Genomic DNA, 22861 nt, shown 5'->3' with positions numbered 1-22861 from the left:
GAATGTAAACTATGTCCTCAAGTGACAATTTTCTGGAAAGGAAGTGCTTAGTGTACAGGGAGAGGGGCTGTCATTGTATGGAGCTGGCTTATACGGGATCCACCCACTAGTGGTGGAGTTGCAGGAACACTAAGGCTGAGAGAGAGAGCTATGGAGAAATGTGTTGATGTTGAAGCATCCAAGACTTCCCACATTCTACTTGCTCAGCAGATGTATTTGTTAGGTCCCTCCTGCATGACCATTCCCAATGAACTTGGATATAAATTTCTGCATTTAAATTGAGCACTGGAGAAATTGTTTAGACAGAGAATGGAGTGACCTAAATAGAAATATCATTGAAATTCTTCTGTTTGAAAGGGCTAGGTCAAACCTGATTGCTACAAGAAGTTATGAGTGTGGTAGTTTGAAGAATGTCCCCTCCCCCCAGTTCATATATTTGAAGATTTAGTCCCCAGGGAATGGCTATTTGAGAAGGATTAACAGGTGTGGCCTTGTTGAGTACATGTGTCACTGGGGTGGGCTTCAAGGTTACAAAAGTCGACACCCAGCACAGCATCTCTCTATGATGGCAAATCAGGATGTGGCTCTCAGCTATTGCCCCAAGGCCATGCTCAGTGCTACGCTTCCTGCCCTGATGATGGACTAAGCCTCAACCTGTAAGCAAGCTCCAATTAAATGCTTTCTTTTATAAGAGTTGCTTTGGTCACAGTGTCTCTTCACAGCATAGAACAGTAAGACAGTGAGCGAATGAATAATAGAAACTTCATATGCAGCACCCAGGAGACAGAGGTAGGTGCATCTCTGTGAGTTTGAGGCCAGCCTGGTCTACAGAGTGAGTTCCAGTACATACATGGTTATACAGAGAAACCCTGCCTCAAAACACCAAAACAGAAAGAAAGAAAGAAAGAAAGAAAGAAAGAAAGAAAGAAAGAAAGAAAGAGAGAGAAAGAAAGAGAGAGAGAAAGAAAGAAAGAGAAAGAAAGAAAGAAAGAAAGAAAGAAAGAAAAAGGAAGGAAGGAAGGAAGGAAGGAAGAAGGAAAAAACCTAATGTGCATATGGGTATATATTAGAGATATATACACATGTACATATACCACCAATGGAAAACAGTTTATTTCTAAACCTATAATAAAATTACTAGCAATTGAGGCTGGAGAAAGAGCTCAGTAAAGTGTCTGCAAGCCAAGCATGATGACCTGAAGTCACATCCTCAGCCCACCAAAAAAGGCAAGTTTGAGTGGAGCACCTTCTATCCTTTAACACAACCTCAAACTTTTCCATTTACGTCAAGTCTGGGTTAGAGCACCGTGTCTGATCAAAAGACAAAAGTCAACAAGACTGAGTTACCAGATGGACTATGGGCTACAGGGGAAGGAAGAGTTAAAAGGACAAAGTTCAGGTGCCATCTCTACTAGTTGCTTTTCATTTTTTACAAGATTATTTTTTAGAATTAAGAATACGCGTATATGTGAGAGTATCTGTATGTGGGTTTATGCACCTGTGTGCAGTACTGGAGGAGGCCAGAAGAGGGCAGCAGATCCCCTGGAGCTGGAATTACAGGCAGTTGTGAACTGCCCCACATGGGTGCTAGAAACTAAACTCAGGTTACAAGAGCAGTATGCATGCTTAAATGTGAGAGTTTCTTAGTACAGAGCAATTTAATACATAAATTCACCAAGCCATTTTGATGTTTAAAATCTTAGTTGCTCAGGACAGGATTCCAGAGCAGGCCATCTTCATTTTCATCAAAGGTCTTAAACACAGTACAAATAATAGTCTGTGTGATGCCATCACTAAGTAGCTCCCTTCTTCATTTGGCGAGTTTATAGTCCATAATAAAAGGCTAGCACATGACTTCCTCTAGAAGAAATGGTCTTACAGCTATTACAACACTCATTAGAATGTCACAGCCCTTGACTCATGAAAATAAAGTAACCAATGAGAGACTGCAGAAAACCACAGTCGCTCCGAGGAAGTGGCACCTTCCCTCTGGACACTGGAGCACACAAGTATGTTCTTGATGCTCTGCAAGAGACAGAATCACCTGTCACAGAATTTAAATACCTCATGCACTTGCATTTGGGACTCAAGGCAGCTCCCAATCTTCCTTCCTTGGAATCAAGCATGCCAGATTCACTGCCCCAAATTATTTAAGTACTCCGTCTTTGAGGCTGTTCAACATCCTTGAACTTCTACTGGTCCCCAATGAATGACAGAGGCCCACAGACTAGAATGTGGAGTCTAGTCCCATCAACTGTCCACGAGACTTAGTGAGCACCTCTATATGACAGGTGCAGTGTACAGTAATGGGAAAATAAAGGACACAGCTCTGTCTTCATGGAGCTCAACTACACTATACGGCTCATCTACTGTGACAGTCGAAACTGCTTCAGTGGCACCCGCCTTCACATCCCACCACAGGGGCCTAACTTACTCTATTTATCAACAAAAACCCTACTGAAGAAGTGAGATTCAAGCTGGGTTACAGCTGGGAAATGAACTCGGTTAGAAAGACGGGCAGTCTCTAGGCTGAGAGGATAACTGAATGACAAGCTTGGGTAGAAAAGGGAAGTGCTCAGGAGCTGAAAGGACTGGAGCTGGGGAGGGATCATGGCTTGGCAACACAGCACAGCAGGGATAGGGGCTCAAAAGGACACGGGTAGGAAATGCAGAATCCAGAGCCAGTAGGTTGTTAGGGGTCTTCTTACAGATTTTTAAAAATTATCCTATAGCCAATGGAACATCACATTTGGGTACTGAACACGGGCAAAATGGTATAACTAGATCAGGTCTTAGAGATTCATGCATACAGGGAGGATTTCGGCATGAGAACACAGCTCAGTCTTCCCACATTCATGATCTAATTTCTTCCCGTGGCCACTGACAATGAAAGGGTACCAAGGACATCAGTCATCCTGCCCCTGCTCTCAAAGTGTCTTTTCAAGCTGGCTTCTCAGAGTATTCCTGTTACTTCATTCTATTTTACTCATTTATGTATCACTGCTCCAGACTGCTGAACTGCCATTCTTACCGCACTCATTCCAAGGTACAGCGACACAGATTTTGACTTGTATTCATCAACTCTGAGTGTTTCCCAGGGTTTTGCCACGCCGAGTTTATTTGGAATTTCAGAAGTTTAACACTTAGGAGGAAGAAGAAACCTCCAACCGGGGTACCCTTACAGCAGGCAGAGTAGCAGCACTGAATCCTCAGGACCTCAGGGGGAAGATGCTCTGAAGCCAACGCATCAGCACACTGAATCACAGCCACACAACGGCTTATGACTAGTACCTAGGAACTTGCAAGGATGTTTGCTCCTGAAGTTGTATGAACTAAAGACTATAAAGAGGTACCTCTGATTCCCACCATAATTCTGGAAGGAATACTGAACAAGTATTATCAATAGAATGGCTGCGTATTTGAGACCTAATCATTCTTTTCAGAGGCTATCTAGTGTACACATCAGGAAAGAGGGCCACTGTGAACCACAGATTTCCCAGGGTGACCGTGGCCACTGTGAACCACAGATTTCCCAGGATGACCATAGCTACTGTGAACCACAGGTTTCTCAGGATGACCGTACCCACCTCATGTTCCTCTATTTTCAGAGACACTACAATGTTCTCTTTTGCCCAGATGAAAGGTAGGTATGTAGCTAGGAAGGTGGCTGGCTCAATCTGGCCTTCTGCATGCCTAAAAAGAGGGGACTAAGGCGAGTTTAGAAAAAGAATGAAGGACAGAAGCCACACTGAAATGCACCCCTGTGCATCTCACTCTCAGGGACTCAGGAAGAGAGCTCATCTTAATGAGATGAGCTGAAATGAAGTGCAACTTGTCTCAATGTAAAACTTCGCAAACAACAGTATCAGAATGAAAATCTACTTTAGGAGATGCTGTAAAGGAAACGAAGAAACCGATAATGCTCCCTCTTCTCTGTACGTGGAAAAATGACATGGCTGGAAATCCTATGGTTTCCAAAGCAGAAGCCGCCGCCCGCTGCCTTCCTGCAGCTCATCGGAGTAGAGCTGACACACCAAGTGAGCGTGAGTGGTGCTGCTCGGAGGTGAGTGGTGCTGCTCGGAGGTTGTCCTTTACCAAGGTCTGAGTTACACTCTCACCACTAAGAACTCAGTGACCCCTGCGGACCTGTAATACAGTCTTACACATTCCACAAGAATGTTCTAGAAGAGTTATTTGCAAAACACTTTCAACCTGAAAGTGTTCTGAACCCAGATAAGATCAGAAACCCTGGGGCAGCATGATAAGCCTCATTTTTCCAACAAAACTCTTGCTTCTTTCCAGATGCCTTATGCTCTAAATAACCAGTGAGCTTTTGGCCAAGTGTGATGCAACATCAATATCAATAGTTGTTGAAACAACCACACATCTAATTCTTAAGACAGATACATATGCCAGCTGTTCAGTTATACAGGTTTGGACGTGGCCAGAATGGCACTATTTCCTCCAGTACCATTTACAGAGATACATCCCGAGTCTGTAGCTCTAGTCTGCCTGTGGAAAACACAAGCACCCCTCTCCCACTGTATCTTTGGGTGATGCTTGGTAGAGTCTGTGTTCACTGAAGCTATAGGGATGAAGAGCAGCATCGTGCTGTGGCAGCCGCAATTCACAGCAGCAAATGGTTTCCTGCTCTATCCCTTCCTCTCACAACCATGTCCAAAACCTGCTTGGAAGGATGGTACAAGCCCCCAGTAGGCAAGTGTGATGATCTGAAAGAGAAATGTGCCCCTGTAGTGGTAGAGCCGTTTGGGGAGGTTTAGCCAGGGCAACCTTGCTGGAGAAAGCAAGTCAGACAGGGGGGCGGGGCGGGGCCGGGAGAATAAGAACACACTCTAGTGCTCTAGACTTTTGTTTCAACAAGAACCCACAGCCTCTTTCCCATCAGAAATACTAAGTGTAGCACCGTCTAAATAACCCACCAGCAAGAGGATGTCACCAGCTCAAGAACGGCTGTGTGTCAAATCCCATCATGAGTCTGAGACTCTGCACGTCCCCCTGCAGAGTTGCACAGCCAAGGCTCCTGTCCCTTCCAGATCTTATCTGTGAGAAGTCTAGCTCAGACAGACTGCCTGTGACCTGAAGCCTCAAGAAGCTTGGAGGCAAAATGTTGTATGTAAACAAAGTGTTTGATAGCCCTTTAAGTGGAAGAATGCCAAGAACAGGACTCCTAACACCTGCTGTATGGCTGATAGGAGCATCCCGTGACATTCCACTAAGTCTTAGGCTTCAGTCTATTCACAGCAGAAAAGTCAATAGCTAACTTCTAGAACATGCTGTACAGAGGCAGCCAGCAACTCCTAAGGCACCTTACATCCCAAACAACCATTGCAAAAAGGGTTCCAAAACACCCAACTTCTCCATGGCCTCAGGGGAGAAAGCAGGGGGCAGTGTGGCTGAGGCTCTACCAAGATCCAGTACAAAGGCTGCCAAGCACCCCTGAACACGTCTCATAGCAGAGACTCAAGAGAAATTGCTGAGGTAATTTATGTTCCGAATGCCTTATGAAAGTTGGAAATGGAGTGGAGGGTGTGCACACCAGCCCACTTCCTCTGAGTCTCCTTATTTGTGAGAGATGGCTGTCTTCCCTCAAATGGGCATCAAAGGGGAAGGGCTTTCAGGTGGTAAATACGTCACAAGTTTGTGCAATGACAGCATGAGGCACGGTGGCATCTTTGACGGACCTTCCTGTTAAGAGCTCACAGTATGATTACACAAAACATAAAATCAGCAGCACCCAGTACGCGGAAGACCACGGAGTTATGGAAAATCAGCACAAGGATCATTCTAGCGAGTGGCACCAGCCCTGGGAAAGGCTGAGCAGGCAGCTCCCACCACCAGATAAAGGCCACCACAGTGCGATGAGAATGAGTGGAGGCAGAAAGAAACAAGCGCTGATATGCCAAGCGAGAAGTGGAGGGAGAGCTCTAAGGAGTAACGCTACTGGTTAGAGTGGAACCAGAGGTGTGTGGAGCAGAGGGTAAATCCAGAAGGCAGGCTGGGTTCACAGCGCGGCAGAAGATTTAGCCATCACTAAGGGAATCCCACCTAACTCTTCAGGAGAAACCAGAGGAAGTTCAAGGTGGGTGACCAGTGAAAAAAGGAATTGTTACACGTTTAGCAGGAACAAGCATTATACAAATGCCAGGCTCCATCACTGCTGCTCTAATGTCAAAGACTAGTACCATGGCAAGGGGTACCCAGATGGCATGAATAAAATGATTGAAAACAAGCAAACCATTGAACGATTTCTATGAATTTAATCACTCAGTGATGCTCTGCACGCTTCTAAGATGAGAAAACACCAAGAGGCTCTGTAGAAGCTGAGCCAACAAGATCCCGCCAAAGTTAATTAGGAGACTACTCTTCCTCTACAAGAAAGCACTGTGAGAGCAATTAGCTTTCCTGCCCGTCCTGGTGTCTTGTCCTCAGTGGTCATGGTGTTGTTCAAATCTCTGCTCCACTTGCCTACTTAGTCCCCCACGTTGGCTACATGCTATAAACTACCGGTATCTTCTTGTCCCGCCATCTGGCTACTAACTCATGTGACTAACTCACCAATGACTTGTTCTCTGGGACCTGCACCCACATATCCAACTCAGTGCCTGGATTTGGAGTCTAAAGTGTATGATTAATGTTTAGAAAACATAAACTGAGCTCCTGAGCCTGTCCATCTCTTTGCTAGTCTTTCTCACCTCTGAAAATGATATGCCCGTCTACTTGGTCACTATCATAAAGAAGCCCAGGTATTACCTAGCTTCCTATCTCTCCCTCTAGACACATTCCGTCATCAAGCCAAGCTCCTTAGTTCTGTCCCCAAAGGTGCCATGCTTTGTGGATATCCATGGAAGACCTGCCTTTTCCTGAACAGAAACAGAGGAGGAGTGTATTGGGGGTGGGAACACAGAAGGTAGGGGGAGGGACTGGAGGAAAGAAGGGTGGACAAACAGCAACTGGGGTGTAAAATTTTTTTTTAAAAAAGGGCACCCTGGATCTGCCACGTCTCCCTTTACTCTGTGTACTCCAGCCTAGCCCCTCTCTGTGGTCTCTGCTTCTTACCCTCACAGACTTTTCTCCCCAGCAGCCAGTGTCTTCTTGGAAGGGTCCACCAGATCATGTTGCTCCTCTGCTTAAAATCTCCCTGTTTTAATAAAATCTGAATGTAGGTTGTTCTCTGCTCTCACCTTTCCCGTCTGTGGGTTCCATGGCAGGAAATACACCTGAGTCTTCTTCCCTTGTAGTCCGAATCAACAACCTTCCTGACCACACTCTGCCTGGGGGACTCTCATAGATGGCCCCCCTCGTCTCACAAACCTCAGCTCAAGACTCACCTTCCCATAAAACTGTTCTTCAGCAATTAACCTAAAAACGGGCTCATCAATCACTTCTGTTCCCTGTCATCGTTTCTTCTCCTGTCTGAATAGCTTGGGTTCATTTCCTGTCTGTCTTAAGCCCCTCAACGTGAGCTCCAGGCAGAAACATCTTGTTCTGTTCACTGGTCCATCTCTAGTGTCAAGATCAGTGCCAGATATGCAGCAGGCACTCAGGCAATTTGTTGAGGAGCCTCATTTATGCCTGAACAGCCCATGTGTGTTATAGATGCTTCACTGTTGGACAAATGGCCACATTTCTGTCGGTATTGCTCCTAGATTAACATTCAGAGGAAAGAGATGTCTAAGACACCAAGAGTATAGAACAAACTCACACAAAAGAACTAGGCTGGACAATGAGATATCACATCAAGTGGTATGGTCCTGAGGAGTCTAACTCTCATTTTTTTTTATATTTTAGTTTAAAAAATATGTATGTATATTTATGTCTCCATGGGGATAAGTTCACATAAATGCAGTGCTTGTAAGAGCAGGAAGAGGGTGTTGCTGACCAAGAATGCAACATGTTAGTTCAGGAACCCACTTACCCAGTTACAGCCATCAGCACTAAGGAAAAGACAACAGCACTAGTGAACCCACCCAGCAAGCTTCTATTCCAAGCAAAACCCATGTAGGAAACTCTGCACACCACCCTAGAAGCCAAGGCAGGTACCAGCCAGAGACAGCCACAATGGCAGTACCACCTCCCAAGGCTTTCCAAAGCCAGCACATCCCAAGATGCATCAGGCAGCCAGTCCTGCTCTTCCCGCCACAAGCCTTCAGTGAGCAAGTCCAATGGAAGTGGAACCGATGAAGTATTTCAGCGGGCCATGTCAATCTTCACGGCCTGCTTGGAATTCTGCCTCTGCAGCCACACCTTTGACACACCTTTGAACCTATGCTGTCACTGTGTTGGGACCTGCTAGGAAAGGTTAGACAAGAAGCAACATTTGTAACAATTAAACAGAGACCATGAATTTAAGAGAGAGCCAAGGAGGTTACATGGGAAGAATTGGAGGGGGAAATGATGTAATTACGTTTTAATTAAAAAGAATAGTATCATTAAACGAGTAGCTTGACAGTGGCTGTGATAAGACCTCCCAGGACATTCACACTTACGTCACATAAAGGAGGCCACACTAAGAAGCCTGCATCTGAAAAGAACACCTTAGCACAGTAGCTCATGCCTGTAATCCTAGCAGTTGGGAGACCGAGGCAGGGAGATTGCCCCAAGTCAAAACTATCCTGGGCTACCTAGTGAGTTCCAGGCTAGCCTGGGCTACTACTGTGCATAACCTTATCAGTTGTTTCTTTATCTTCATCAGAAATTGCTTTTAAATATATTTACTATATGTGTATACCTGTGTGTATGTGTGTGTATGAGAGTGTGTGTGTGTGTGTGTGTGTGTGTGTGTGTGTGTGTGTATTTGAGTCCAGGTGTGCAAGCTTGTGTACCTAAATGAATAGGTCAGAGCAAGACTTCTTCTATTGTACTTCCTTGAGACAGGGTCTCTCTTTAGAAGTTTACCATCTTGGGTAGGCTAGTTGCTAGTTAGATCTTGGGATCCACTTGTCTCTGTCCCGTAAGTGCCAGTTTACAAGTACACATACCGTCATATCCCCCTTTGTACATGGGTGCTGGGGATTTGAACCTGGGTCCTCTTCCTTGCACAGTAAGTATTCTTACCCACTGAGTCGTCTCTTTAGCCCTACATATATTCCTTTTATATGCCTGTAAAGATGACATCGTCTTTTCAAGAAAATGATATTCTTTATACTGGGATTATATCTTTTTTAACAAAAAAAAAATTTATAAACAAAATAGAACCTAGGATAATGAACGGCAGGCAGGGTTCTTTTGCCTGTAGTTTAAAAGGACTTAACCTCAGACTAGTGCAGGCCTCAGGCCTCAGAAGTAGTTTCTTTGTGCAGTGGAAAGCAGTTAATGCAGAAACTCACAACGGGTCAAAGTGCAGAGAGTGAGTGACCCGGAAGTACTCAGCCACACACGGGACATCTGTGTCACACACATACACCATACCCCAAGGCTCAGGAACCATCAGAGAAGGGGCAAAATGACTGTAAGAGCCGGAAGTCAGGGAGGACCGGAGTGAAACAGTGCCTTCTGAACATGACAGGACTTCTGCACTTAGGGACTCACAACAGCTGTGGCTGTCAGCATTCTAGCCTGGAGTGGGAAGGGGTTCATGAGCCCTCACCCCGACTGAGGAGCGGTGGATAGCTGATGGTTTCTAGGAGAGCAAGAGTTGGTTTTTTGCTTGTTTCTTCCCTTTTTAGGTGTGGCTCCCGAAAGGTCTACCATGCTCCAATGGAAGGCTCCATCCTGCAGTGGAGGGCCCCACACCCAGGAGTGTACAGACTAGACTGGGCTAGTAAAAGAAAGAAAAAAAAAGAGGACACCAAGTTGGGGGATAGGGAGGCGGGAGTAGATCTGGGTAGAGTTACTGGAAGGAAGGAGAGGTGAATATGGTCAAAATATAGTGTATGGCATCTTAAAGGAATAAATACAGTTTAATAAATAAAATACAAGTAAGTGGTGTGGGGGGGGTGACAATCCATCTGTAGCTAGGATCCTTGCGTTCTATCTCTCTTTTCCTAGTACATGAAATCCATCGTCTGGGGACCACTGCATCCATGTTCCAGTTTACGTAGCACCCCATGGCTTTGATCATGAGCAGGGTTACAGGAACTAAGAGGAGCTGGCTGTATGCCTGCATACTTACTACAGGGAGAGCATGAGAGTGATGGGGAAGAGAAACATCGGGAACAAAGCGGAGTGGCATCTGTGTACCAGGACACCGCAACTCAACCTGTTCCTTTGTATGCACACCTAAGAAACTAATTTTAAAACCCAAAGAAAAACTGTTTAAGAAAAATGAACTTTCAACTCAAAATGGGCTGGATCCAGCCACTGAATTCACACTCACCATGCAGTACGAACAAGAGGTCCAATCAGAAGAAGCAAAGTGCTCAGAGCTTAAGCATCGTGGGTAACTAGTCACCTCCCACAGATTCAAAGTGCTCTTCTGCACAATCCCCAATCTTAAGTTTTTAGAACATTTGCTCAATTATACCTCAGGCAAACCTCACTAGGAGGCTTCGTTTATTCATTTTAAAGAATGGCTGCTTCTAGAATGGTACTTGGGTTATGTAAAGGGCAGGTGGGGAAACAGACTAACACAGGAAAGGCTGGTTAAAGGTGGTCAGCAGGCCTCTACCTGCTGGGACGCTAAGGTTCTGTGCTCACAAGTTTGCTATTGCGGATCAGAAGAGGCAGAGTTCAGGGAGGTCAGCTCCTTCATTGGTCCCCGCGTGCTGCAAAACACACGTTAGCCTTCAGCCAACACACTCCTTGGACCTGGAGGAAAAGGCGCATGTTCCCACACAAGGCAGCCAGGCTGGGACTTACGCTCATGTTCTCTGAGTGCAACAGAAGCCAAGCAACCAGGGCCAGAGCAGAGGAGAAGTCAGTGGAAATAGTGATAGCTGGGATGCTCCTTTATCCTAAGTCAATCTACCTCCCGAAGGCTGAAAAAGGACAGGAGTCTCCAAAGATCCGGTGCCTGTTAAGCTGAATCCAGATAGAGGAGGCCCCACAGCAGAAGAGCTGCATCAGCACGCCTAAATCAGTCTCAGATCCCTGAGCGTCCTGGGAACAGGCTTCCTTCTGGGTCCCACAAGGCCGAGAACACACCGGTGTCCATTAGGGCAAACCTTTCTATCTACACCCCCTAAGGGCAAGGGAGGGGAGGGCACACACTGTTACCCCCCAGCATTCTCCTTTGCCTTTATAACCACGCAAATGACTAGAAGTGCTCAACTTCAGTCATTCGGGAAATTTAAAGTGTGACTGACTCCATTACATACCACAAGAGAAGAGAAGGGGAAGGGAGCACACAGAAGGAAGGAAGGAGGAAAAGGTGGAGGGAGAAAGGGAGGGGAGGAGGAAAAGGGGAAGGAAGGGGAGAAGGAATGAATCTCTGACAAAAGATGTGGACCAATGTGGGGTTTTCCACGTGGTTTCTAGACATACAAAGAAGAGAGCTACTCTGACCTGCTCTTCTGTGACAGCGATGCTACTTATGAGCCCAAAAGACATGCGAACACATGTTCACCAAAAGACAGGTACAAGACTACTACACGCAGCCTTTTTTTATAATCGCCAAGAACTATAAATAACACAATGCCACTAGCAATAGAATGAACAAATTCCAGGCTATCCCTATCATAGTACACTCAAATCAGTCATGATAGGAACAAACCACAAGTACACACAAGGCTAATTCCAGCTGTGACCAAAGCACAACATACACTAAACTACTCTGTTCATGTAAGCCTCAAAAACAGTCCAAGGACAAGAACGTCTGGACACTCTTGTCCTTGGCAGAGAGATGGGGCTGCAAACTTCCAGGGGGCGTCTCCTCTTGACTGGATGGTAGCAGCATGAATCCTTCATTAACTTTTTTCATTTTACATACCCAATCTTATGTATTTGATTTCAATACTGTTAACAAGGATTGCAGTGGATATTTCATTCTGGTCTTTGGCCTCACTGTAACTATGTCTGTTTTTCTTCAAATCTTTCATTAATGTGCATATTAGGTTTAAAAAAATTACATTCCAGGGAAAGGTAATACACTTAATCTGTGACTATCTTTCCTCTTCAGAAGGCAGACGCGTGTGCGTACACACACACACACACACACACACACACACACACACACACACCCTGCTGCAACTGTCCCTGTGTGAGAGAGGTCATAGAAGCCCTCTTCTTCCTACCAACCCTAAAGGTGTCTTACCCCCGCCTTCTCTAGAAGATGATGCCCAGGTTAAGAAATGAAGCTCCCTTAAATTCTTTCCCTGGGGTGCAGAGCCCCTCACTGCAGCAACAGAGCAGAGAAATCTCACTGTTTATACATTGCCTAATTGCCCGCCATCTTGCCAACACTGGAGACCATGAATGGAAGACTGCATGAATGACTGAGCTGCTTCTGTACAGTCACCTGGGGCGTCAATGGAGCTGATGGCCTCTAGAGTACTGTCAGATCATCCAGGCTTAGAGCTTGGGCAATGATCCAAATGGGACGTGTCCAAAGGAATCCTGTCCTGGATTCTCCTGTGATTCTACCCTAGGGTAGCTGGGTCTCATTACCACGAGGGCACAAGATACCATTCAGTCACAGCCCAGAGACTTCTGATGTGGGGAGAGGCTGTTCCTGTTACAGGTGTCATTGTTCTCAAATTACAGTTAATTATACTAAAACGTAACAGCACCTTCCATTTCAGTCATTTTAAACAACTTTAAGCATAAACTATACTCATATTACATAATCACCACCATCAAGCCTCTAGGATTTTCATCATCTCAAACAGCGCACACAAGAAATAACATCAGTACCATTTTCAAAGGCACAAGACAAAACACAGAAAAATAAAATAAAATGGCACTAGGCAAAAGGGATTGCTGGGGCAGTTAGTACAGCTTGCCCAAAGGGGGACAGCCTGACAGAATGGTGGGCTGGCTCTAGTGACATGGTTAAGAGACGTAAGCCCCCAATTCTAAAGGCTCTACATCTTAGTTCCAGGAAGCCATCCAGCAGCCTCTCAAGCCACAGCTTTCCAAAGTAGAGCCTTGCAAGGACCTCACGCACCTCTGTGCCCATTGTCCTGCCTGCCCTTGCTAGGTTCTTGTTGTATGTTGTTCCAAGTAGACATGTTTATAAAGTTCATAGAGAAACCAGTGCTGATATCCACACCGCCACCGTTGAGAATAACATTGGACCAGAGACCAACAGATCTCTACATGCATTTACAAGCAGTCCTCAGTCAGCAGAAGGCTCCTCAAGTATTTGGTGTTAGAAATAAGGACAATGTGGGGGGGGGGACAAACAAGAAAAGAGTACAGAGTCAAAACTGTCACTAGAGTTATGCTAAATAATAAGCACTCGTGGGACATACACTACATACGGAAGGCTGCCTAAGCTACTGTGCTGACCCAGCCTAAGGGAACTCCGGAGTCAAAGGTCTGCTTGCTGAGAGTCCCCGCAGCCTTTGATCCCTGAGTCACTGCCTGCCATCCCACTCCAGCTAAGGCTCTAACTCACCTGTAGCATTTCCTTCAAAAGCTCAGTTGGGTAAACCAAGAAATGAGCAGGAGGCAGACCTGAGACAAGATTCTTTTATACCCAGTATTGCAAGCTGAACTTGGAAGAAAGTTAAGAATGATGTCAACTTCCAATGTCTTCCAAGAAAACATCTGCCATTTTCTTCTCAGGGGACTTCATTTCCCCATCCTCCTCCAACTTCCAACAGATCATCAAAGCAGGGACTTAGGCTAACTCCTTCAATAGGGTTCCTTCCTTGGGACTCCATCTTCCAAGCAGCCCTCACATGGATTATATCCTACTTGAAGTCACCAAGAGATTTGACACTTCTGAAGACAACCTACTCCAGAGCCCAGGAGAATCTCCAGCTCATTCTCAACCCTTTATCCTCACTGAAGATCCACAACCTTCAGGCAAACAAAGGCCTGCCATTTAAAACTATCTAACGAACCAAACACTAACAGATGGCTCTGGACTGCCTCAGCTGACTCACCCATCCTGTACCCATGTGATTTATCCACCAGCCATTGTATGGATGCAGGAAAAATGGAAAAGAACCTGCATACCATGAGCCTGAAGTTGTGGCTCAGTCTCATAGCACTGGTCCCCAGGTGAGATGACAGTTGCAGGTCTCATGTTTCTGTCCATGCTACTGACCTATCAGCTGTAAACGGGGGAGGGAGTGTCCTAAGGATTCCTTCATTTGCTGGGCTAGCTCATAAAACTTATATGTTTTACTAACATAATTCATTGGAAAGGATATAAATAGGGAATGGCCAAATAGAAGAGGTACACAGGATTGGAGGGAGGGCAGCTTGGTCTTCATGCCTCCTCCAAGGGAACCTAGCACCTCCATGCGTTCACCAACCTACAAGTTTTCCAGACTCCATCCTTTAAGGTTTTATGGCAGTTTCATTGACATAGGCATGATTACTTAAGCTACTGGCCACTGGTGATTAACTTCACCCCAGCTCCTCTCCCTACAGCCAAAGCAGTAGAACTGAAAGTTAGTTACAGCCCTCTAATCATACCTTGCTTAGCATTTGTGGCACTCAGTCCCCATCCTGAAGCTATCTAGATAGAGGCTGCAGACACCTTGGTAACATAAAAAAGACACATCTGCCAATCCAGAGAGTCCCATGATCTTAAAACCTATGCACCAGGAACTGGAAACAAAGACCAAACATATAATTACCCCAGGCAGGCACATTCTGTGTGATGTGTAAGCACTAGAGTCCTAAGCACCCAATGACAAGAAAGAATGCAATCTTTGGTCATGGACAGTTGACTTCTCTTTAACATATGGTCAATTATTCTTCACATACATAGGCTTGCTTGTGTCCCCAAGGCCACATATGGTAATAGGTAGGATAGGAACATCCTGCTAGTGCATCCAGGATCATCAGGGATCTCTAACTCACTCATCCTCAAGACATCTAGTCTACCTCAATGGAGATCCTTTCACTTAAAAGCAAATTAACAAGACATGGATATTTGCATGAACAACTACCAAAGCACTTTCACAGAAAACACATTCCAGCCAGCCAGATGCAGCAGCAGCTGTGCACCTCTAGAGAGTAACAGTCTCCTTGTGCCTCAGTGTATCATGAGGTCTCTTCTAAAAATTAGATGGAAGACTTCCACAACACAATCAAGTTTGTCAAGCAATACCCAGCATTCATTGAGTCAACAGTAGCACATACTGTCAGTTTGAGCTTCAATTTTCTAATCTGTAAAATGAATAGGGAAAAGACGAACCTATGATCCTTTACTGGAGGTAAAGCAGGCAGTTGGGTATTTGTTCTCTCAGCTTTCTCTGAGTCATATTCAGATTTTTTTGTAATAACATGTCAACCATTTGTACTGCTCCCTCTAGACCCCCTTATCTACAAGCTTTCTCATAGCTGATTGGTGGAGCCAAGAATAATATGTGCACATCTAAACCACATAATTGGTGAGAGGGAGGAGACCGAAAGAAAATGTGTACTCAATCTTCATATCTCTTCTGGATCTCTGGCACAAGGATGGTTTTATGCAGTTTGGACTTAAATACTTCCAGCCCCAGAGAATTCATTACTCACACAGCAATTTCTTTACTTGCTAGAGAGGCTCCTCAAGTTCTTAGGTTCTGTCTTCCGGGAAATTCTGAACCTATAATACATATGGCTCACCACTTACTCTAATGATAATGGCAACATATTTGTTTATCATTTGGAGAATGTAAAATCACTATCAAGCTCAAACCTCAGAATTCTTCTGAGAAGTAAATGGGGAATAGATTACTCCCACTCAAGGAAAATTGGTTGGGAGGTTGGGCCTCAGTAAATTCAACAGGCTCTGCCCATTCTTCTTACAAAGTGTCAACCAGAACCAGTTTCTTCTGAGGCAAGACTTTCACTCTCGCCCACCTGCCAGGTCAGATCCGCAAAATCTCCAGGCAGACTCAGCATAATCAGTATTAGCAGCCCTGGAACCTTTCTTGGTATGTTACCTAGCTCATCATACATGATCATGTCTCCATCATACTAACAGCTTAGATTATTTTCATTAACAAACACAAGCATTATTGGAAACACATTCACATCACCTGCTCTCTGGAGTTTTATAAAAATTGAAATCCATAACATCTGTAGCCATGACTATCTAATAATCAGCCCACCCCATCTCCGGGCTAAACAAAGAACATTTCACTCTGTTACTTTTCCCAGGGACACCAGCCACTTGCCTAGCACTGCCTTTTTGAAATTATGTATCAGATGAAACTAGGATTACCAGTTCAGACTTTAAGCTACATGGTGACATCATGGACCATAAAAGTGCACAAAGATAATTTAACATGCGAATGCTGTTCAGGACTGTGCTATTGCCCAGAGGCGAGGGCAACCCTCAGTAAGGCAGAAACCTGCCCTGTTTTATTGCCTGGGAAGCTGGATTTCTCATTTCAGCAGTCGTCCTTTCGACCATGGACACTGAACACAGTACTCCTGGGAGAAGGGAGGGAGTGAGGAAATGTGACTATGTATCTACTCTAACCCCACCCCCAAAATTGAAATGCCTCAATTCTTTTTCTGTGGGAATATGGGGTTCTTTTTGAAATTTCATTTTTATTTAAAACTTTTGAGAATTTCACACATGAATTGTATATTCACGTAATCCCTACTCCTTCCCCTTTCCCTAATTCCTGTATGCCCCCTAGTCTCTCAAACTCATGACCTAGTCTTCAATTACTATTGATATAGTGTATACACACACACACACACACACACACACACACACACACACACACACACTGTACTAAGTCCATTTAGTGGCACTGCTGTACATGTGTTTAGGGCTGACCACTTGAGATTGGATACCTGTCAGGGTCTCATCCATGGAGAAAACTGATTCTCCCTTTCTGAGCAGCCATAGAGTTCATATAGGTCTTTGTGTAGGGGTGGGACCTTACAACACATCTCACAGCAACACTGGCATGCTAACTGGTATCATCATTGTCAGGTTTTGTTTGGGCAACCATACTATTGATATTTCATGGGTGTGGCTTCCCTGTCATGTTGAGAAGACACTATCTAGCAGCAGGTGTCCTGATCCTCTGGCTCTTACAATCTTCCTGCTTCCTCTTCTGGAATTTTCCCTGAACCTAAGTGAAGAGTTGTGTTGGAGTTATAGAAATTGGCACCTCACAGTCATTTTTTTGCCTGCATTTTGACCAGCTGTGGACGTCTTTAATAGTCTCTATGGCAAATACACTCTTCTTTGATGAGAAGTAAGAGTTATACTTATTTGTGGGTATAAGGATGTGTTCTAGCTGAAGTTTTCCTGGTCCTGACTGGCTCCCACAGCCCTATAAACTGGGTCCTACAGCTTGGACCCAAGTAAACACACAGAGGCTTATATTAATTAAAACTGCTCAGCCATTAGCTCAAGCTAACTGTAGACTAGCTCTTACACTTAAATTAACCCATAATTCTGATTTATGTTTAGCCACATGGCTTGGTACCTTTTCTCAGTTCTGCCTTCACATCTTGCTTCCTCTGTGTCTGGCTGGCAACTCCTGACTCAGCCTTCCTGTTCCCAGAATTCTCCTCTCTTCTTATCCCGCCTATACTATACTTCCTGCTTGGCTACTGGCCAATCAGCATTTATTTATTAACCAATCAGAGCAACACACATTCACAGCATACAGCGTGCTATCCACAGCAATGTGTATTTGGAATATAGTTAGAAATCATGTTAGTTTAGAAAAATGGCACTAGTAGGTTCCCCTTCTAGGGTCTCTGACCTTCCGTGCATGCATAGTTGACTAGGTTTACAGTACTAGACGTGAGTTTCCTCCTATGGCATGGGTCTTAAATCAAATTACAATGTTGTTGGCTACTCCCAAGGCACTAGTTGTCACTACTGCACCCTTGTGTATGTCTTGCTGGGCTTGGTCATTGTTGTGGTCCATAGGCTTTGGGACTGGGTAGGACTACTGGTTGCTTTTTCTCCCTGGCAGCTGGCAGATCACCTTCTACTACTAGGGTTTCCAGGCCAGTTCCCACTCAGTTCCTCCACGTCCTGTGTCTGAGTGACAAACACAGGTTCTTTCTCATTGGTGGCTCTTAGATCTAAGTCTTTGGGTTTGAGCATATAACCTAAAGCAACCACAGGGGACAGGAGAAAGGAACAAGGGGAACAGGGAGGGAGAAGGCACTCTACAGAGGGGAACAGCAGAACAAGGTGCTATGAAGGAGGAAATGGGGGAAATGGGGGGATTTAAGTGGAGAGGGGAAGCGTAACACAGAGGAAGGAGAGATAAATAACACTAAGGATGTTTTTAGAAAGTAAAACTCATTTTATGTGCTTGTTTTAAATATGTATTATATGCATATATATATATTTATGTACGTATTTGTGTATATATATACATATATAGTTTAAATGGAATTATGCCACATGAAATAATAATGTTCCCTTCAAGAGCCATGAACTAACAAAAACACCAGTGCCAGGCATGGGAAATCTCCTTTTGAGTTTTGGTCAGATGAGTCCATGAGACTCCAAAAGGATATAAGCCATTGCTGTTACCCTTTGGCTGCCTGCCAGAATGTGGAGGTAATACCCTATTTCTCAAGGGATTATACACTCTGACAACGATCTTGGAGAAATATGGTACATTTATTCACCGAAAGACTGTAGGGTGCTGTGCTCTTTGAGATGCAAGTGTTGAAGATCAGAGTGAAGGTGGGGGAAGAAGAATATTGGGAGGATTGATGCCAACGCAGTGGGTTGTGGTCACCTGCTCTCTGTGTGCCGAGGTGAGTGGCTTGCCCTTGGCACTAGAACCTAAAGATCTTCCACTAAGGGGCCTCCACAGCTTCTCCTAGGAGACTCTTTGTAGGTGCAAAGGTCTTTCCCGCTGTTACTACTTTTGTAAATCTAGTACATCATATTTTATTCTCAGCATCCAGGGAGACGATCTCATAGCCATCCTGATTAACAGTGCCACATGAATAAAACATTCTTAGATGCATTAGTTCAAATAAATATTTAAGCACCAATGTGGCAGGTGCCAAGGCACATGGACAATAAACAGTCCCTCATGAAGCCAGCCAACACTTCCCAGTGCTTGGCCTCTCTCCTCAGTCCTCTGAGATCACATAATAGTGTCACATCGAGATTTCAGACAATTATGTGAGCAGCCAATCATATTATAAAGAAGCCAGTATAGACGCTCTTTCAAGAGATGCCAAAACATCTGTACGAATTTGGCCTCCAATATTAGCTGCCAAGCCTGTGCCCAGGATGCCACTGCCAGTGCACTGGAAAATGGTAGCTTTACAAAATGTTTGAGGTCTCAGTACAAAGGCCTGACACAGGGATTCTTGTCTGTACTCTGGTCTCCTTCTGTCACAGAAAGCACAGGCTTAATAAAGCCCCTGCCACACTTCTCAGCAAGGCACACTCATCTTAGTTCGGCTTACCATCCTTTTAAAGAGTTTCACTATGAAATAGCAGAGATCTTTGTACAATATGGATAAGTTCCAGCAAGTATCCATATCCCCAACATCCCATGTTCATTTTTTATCCTGCTCCAACTTTGGACTTAAAAAAACAAAATTTCCTTCATCTTTGAGAGTTTCATCCCCATCCAACTGCCCTCTCAAGTCCTAACAACCCATTATGCTACCCAGCCAGTGGGTTGACTCTTACCCATATTTGTGTTCCATAATGACATAAACAGGTACCCCAGAATTTCTAATATTTTCTGATTGTATATTTCAGATAAATGATAACATACGATCCATTCTGTAATTTTTAGACCCAACACTGACTTTATCATTGTTGGTATATGTCGGTCTGGTTCACCCATTTTAGGAGTCCAACATATGGATATGGGTACCCACCAATCCCTCTATTGCTGAGCCTTAAGGAGTGTTCATCTACTAATTCCCCAAACTATTGCTCACATGACTATGTGTGCCCTACACCATTCAGACACTGGAAAACCTTCTATGATTCTTTCATTTGGAACCAAACATAAAGAACTCCTTTGTAGAAATGTGCTGTGGATATCACTCTGTATAAATAAAACACTGATTGGCCGGTAGCCAGACAGGAAGTATAGGTGGGACTAACAGAGAGGAGAGAAGAAAAGGAGAGGAAGGCAGGGGGAGGAGACACCAGCTGCCATTAAAGGAGCATCATGTAGGGGCAACAGGTAAAGGCACGGGACATGTGGCAACATATAGATTAACAGAAATGGGCTGAGTATAAGAGTAAGAGCTAGACAATGGTAGGCCTGAGCTAATGGCCGAGCAGTTTAAATAATATAAGAGTTGGTGTGTTTATTTTATAAGTGGGCTCTGGGACTGGCGGGGCTTGGTGGGAGCTGGAGAGAAATTCTCCAGCTACAGAAATGCCAAGCAGTTAGCTGGGATTTGTGTGTCACGTGCACAAAGAAACAGTACCCCTGGAGAAATAATCCAGGGGTACTATGCATGGAAGAGAAGCACTCCACACCTGAACCATAACCCCAGCTCCAAATCTTTAGAAGATTCATGTTCTTATCTAACTCCAAATTAGCTCATATGGAATAAAATGGAAAGAGCAATACAATCTTTATGGCCTACATTTTGACATATTCTCTTGCACAACCCAGAATTTCACCCTCCTTCAAGGACCCTATGCTTTAAAAAATTACCACTTTCTACTAATTGCCAGGATTATGCAGTTGAGTCCATTGCCATTTAAAACATATGCATCGACAGATACATCACTGTACAAAAGTGATTTATAGGAAGCAGTTCAGTCTTTCCCCAGCCTCTGTTTTGCATGTCTATCTTATCTACCCATCGAGATCATAAATTTCCTTTGAAGATGGCTTGTGTATTATGCATCTTTGCTTCTTCCAAAATTCTTGGCCCAATAGAAGGCCTATGCCAGTGACTGGCCAATCTTTGTTAATGAATTTCTATTACTCCCAGTTTCAATAACATCATGGGGGGGAGGGCTCTCTAAAACAATCATTTTTCTTTGTTACCCATCTGCCCTTCTGGAAGACAAAGCAACTTCCCTTTAAAGCATCATTTAAAAGTACATTTTAATTTTTCTTTTGGCCAACACACAATCATACATCTTTATAGGCTACAATAAGATATCCCAATACATGAATTATTCATAAGCATCAAGTAAGGATAAGGTGGATCTATCTCCTCAAACACTTGGTTTTGGAACAATAAAAGTCCTCTACTAGCAGTTTAAGTATTCAATTGCTGTTAACCATAACTGTCCTGATGAGCTACAGGACACTGGAAGTTATCCCTATATTCAAATAGAGCCCTGTATAGATGAACGACTCTCTCCACTCACAATTATACACTTCATTCCCAGAATCTAGTAACCACTATTCTATTCTCTTAAGTAGCATTTTAAAAGTTTTTCTAGAGATCAATTTATAGGGACCCTTCTTTAAGGAAAAGAGACATGAAAAAGTAAATCCATAGTTTCTTTCTGAGGAAAATTAACAAAAGATGTCTTTGCTCAGCACACTTGTGTGTATTCCTTAAGAATGAGACCACCAATCAGAGACAAAGACCCCAGAAGGATGGTGTACAGTATTACCATTCTTCAGAGGGTTTATCTTCCCATGGATTTGATTCATAGTGAATACTCATATTCATATTCATCATAGTGATGTTCTACAATCAGCATTTTCACTATTCTGAGAAATTACTATTGTTTCATGAGTGTGTCCTGCCTCTGCACCCACTGCCTCTACCTAACTCCTAGTTTTAACGTCTCTTTGGGGATTTTTTTTAAATTAATGTTTCTAGTGAAACTTGAAATCAGTAATGTGCTACAGTTTTATGAACTTCATGTCTCCCTGCAACTGACCTGTGGTATGCAACAATGCAGGACAGAGGAGCTACTCCCTCTTAGATCCATCTCGAAGGAAGATCAGTACATTACCACTTCCCGTATGGCAGGATCCACAACATCCTACCGCACCGACAAAGAACCCCCTTTATCAGTATGCAAACAAGTTGTGTTCCAAGTTCCAGGCTAGAATTCAGAATTCGATTTTTCCACAGCAACCATCCCAGACGTGCTAGGTTCCCAGGACAGCCCACACAGCCTGCACGCCTTAGAATGCTGTGAAACCTTCCTACGGGGACATGCATCTCAGGTCACCCAGCAGGTATGTGCTTGGGCCCCAGCTTTAGCCAAGAAGTGGCAAAGTCTCTTCTGGAAACATAGATATGCTGCAGAAATTAGCCATCTGATCCAATGAAACCGGAACAAAGTCCTCTACTATTGTTCATGCAATGGCAGGGGGCGGTGTAAAGGACAAGCTAAATATTTGGAGGCCCATCTCAAAAGCCTTGATTAATCAATGCATATTTACTAACATAAGTGTCTATTTCCCGCCTACGTGTACATTAATAGAGTACTCAACACTTCAGGGAAGAGAGCTCCTATCTGAAACATCCCTTAATGGGTTTATTCATTCATCTTCATTGCACCCCTAACCTTGTGTTCTTGGAAATTTGGTCACAACCATCACCTACAGAAATAAAGCTACAGTTTAGAGGTGGTGCTTCATTGAGGCCAGCGTCCACAGATCTCAGCCCTTAACCTGCAGGATTGTGCCGAGAGGTGGAGCACACTCAGGAAGGAGATGTTCATAACACAATACTACCAGAAGCCGCCAAATATATTCTGAACTCTGCCAACTGTCCTGTCTTCTTGTCATCATCTGAAGCTATTTCTGCCAATGTATGGTTTACAAAAAAACAAACAAACAAAAAAACATGTTTTGTTGATACTAAGCTATTTCTGCCATTGTACGGTTTACAAAAA

General features: G+C 44.2%; 1 protein-coding gene across 1 annotated transcript in view; it reads right to left on the bottom strand.

Moving 5' to 3' along the window:
* Positions 1-22018, bottom strand: part of Myo5b (myosin VB) — a 213827-nt gene extending 191809 nt beyond the window's left edge. The window contains exon 1 of the mRNA XM_059246817.1: positions 21896-22018. Within this exon, the coding sequence (XP_059102800.1) occupies positions 21896-21946 (51 nt within the window). The 5' untranslated portion in view covers positions 21947-22018. The remainder of the gene's footprint in view (positions 1-21895) is intronic.
* Positions 22019-22861: the final 843 nt, after the last annotated feature.

Source organism: Peromyscus eremicus, chromosome 19 (genome assembly GCF_949786415.1).
Source record: "Peromyscus eremicus chromosome 19, PerEre_H2_v1, whole genome shotgun sequence".
NCBI lineage: Eukaryota > Metazoa > Chordata > Mammalia > Rodentia > Cricetidae > Peromyscus > Peromyscus eremicus.
Note: the sequence above shows the minus strand (reverse complement) of the source record. Positions and strands in the feature narration are given on the sequence as shown.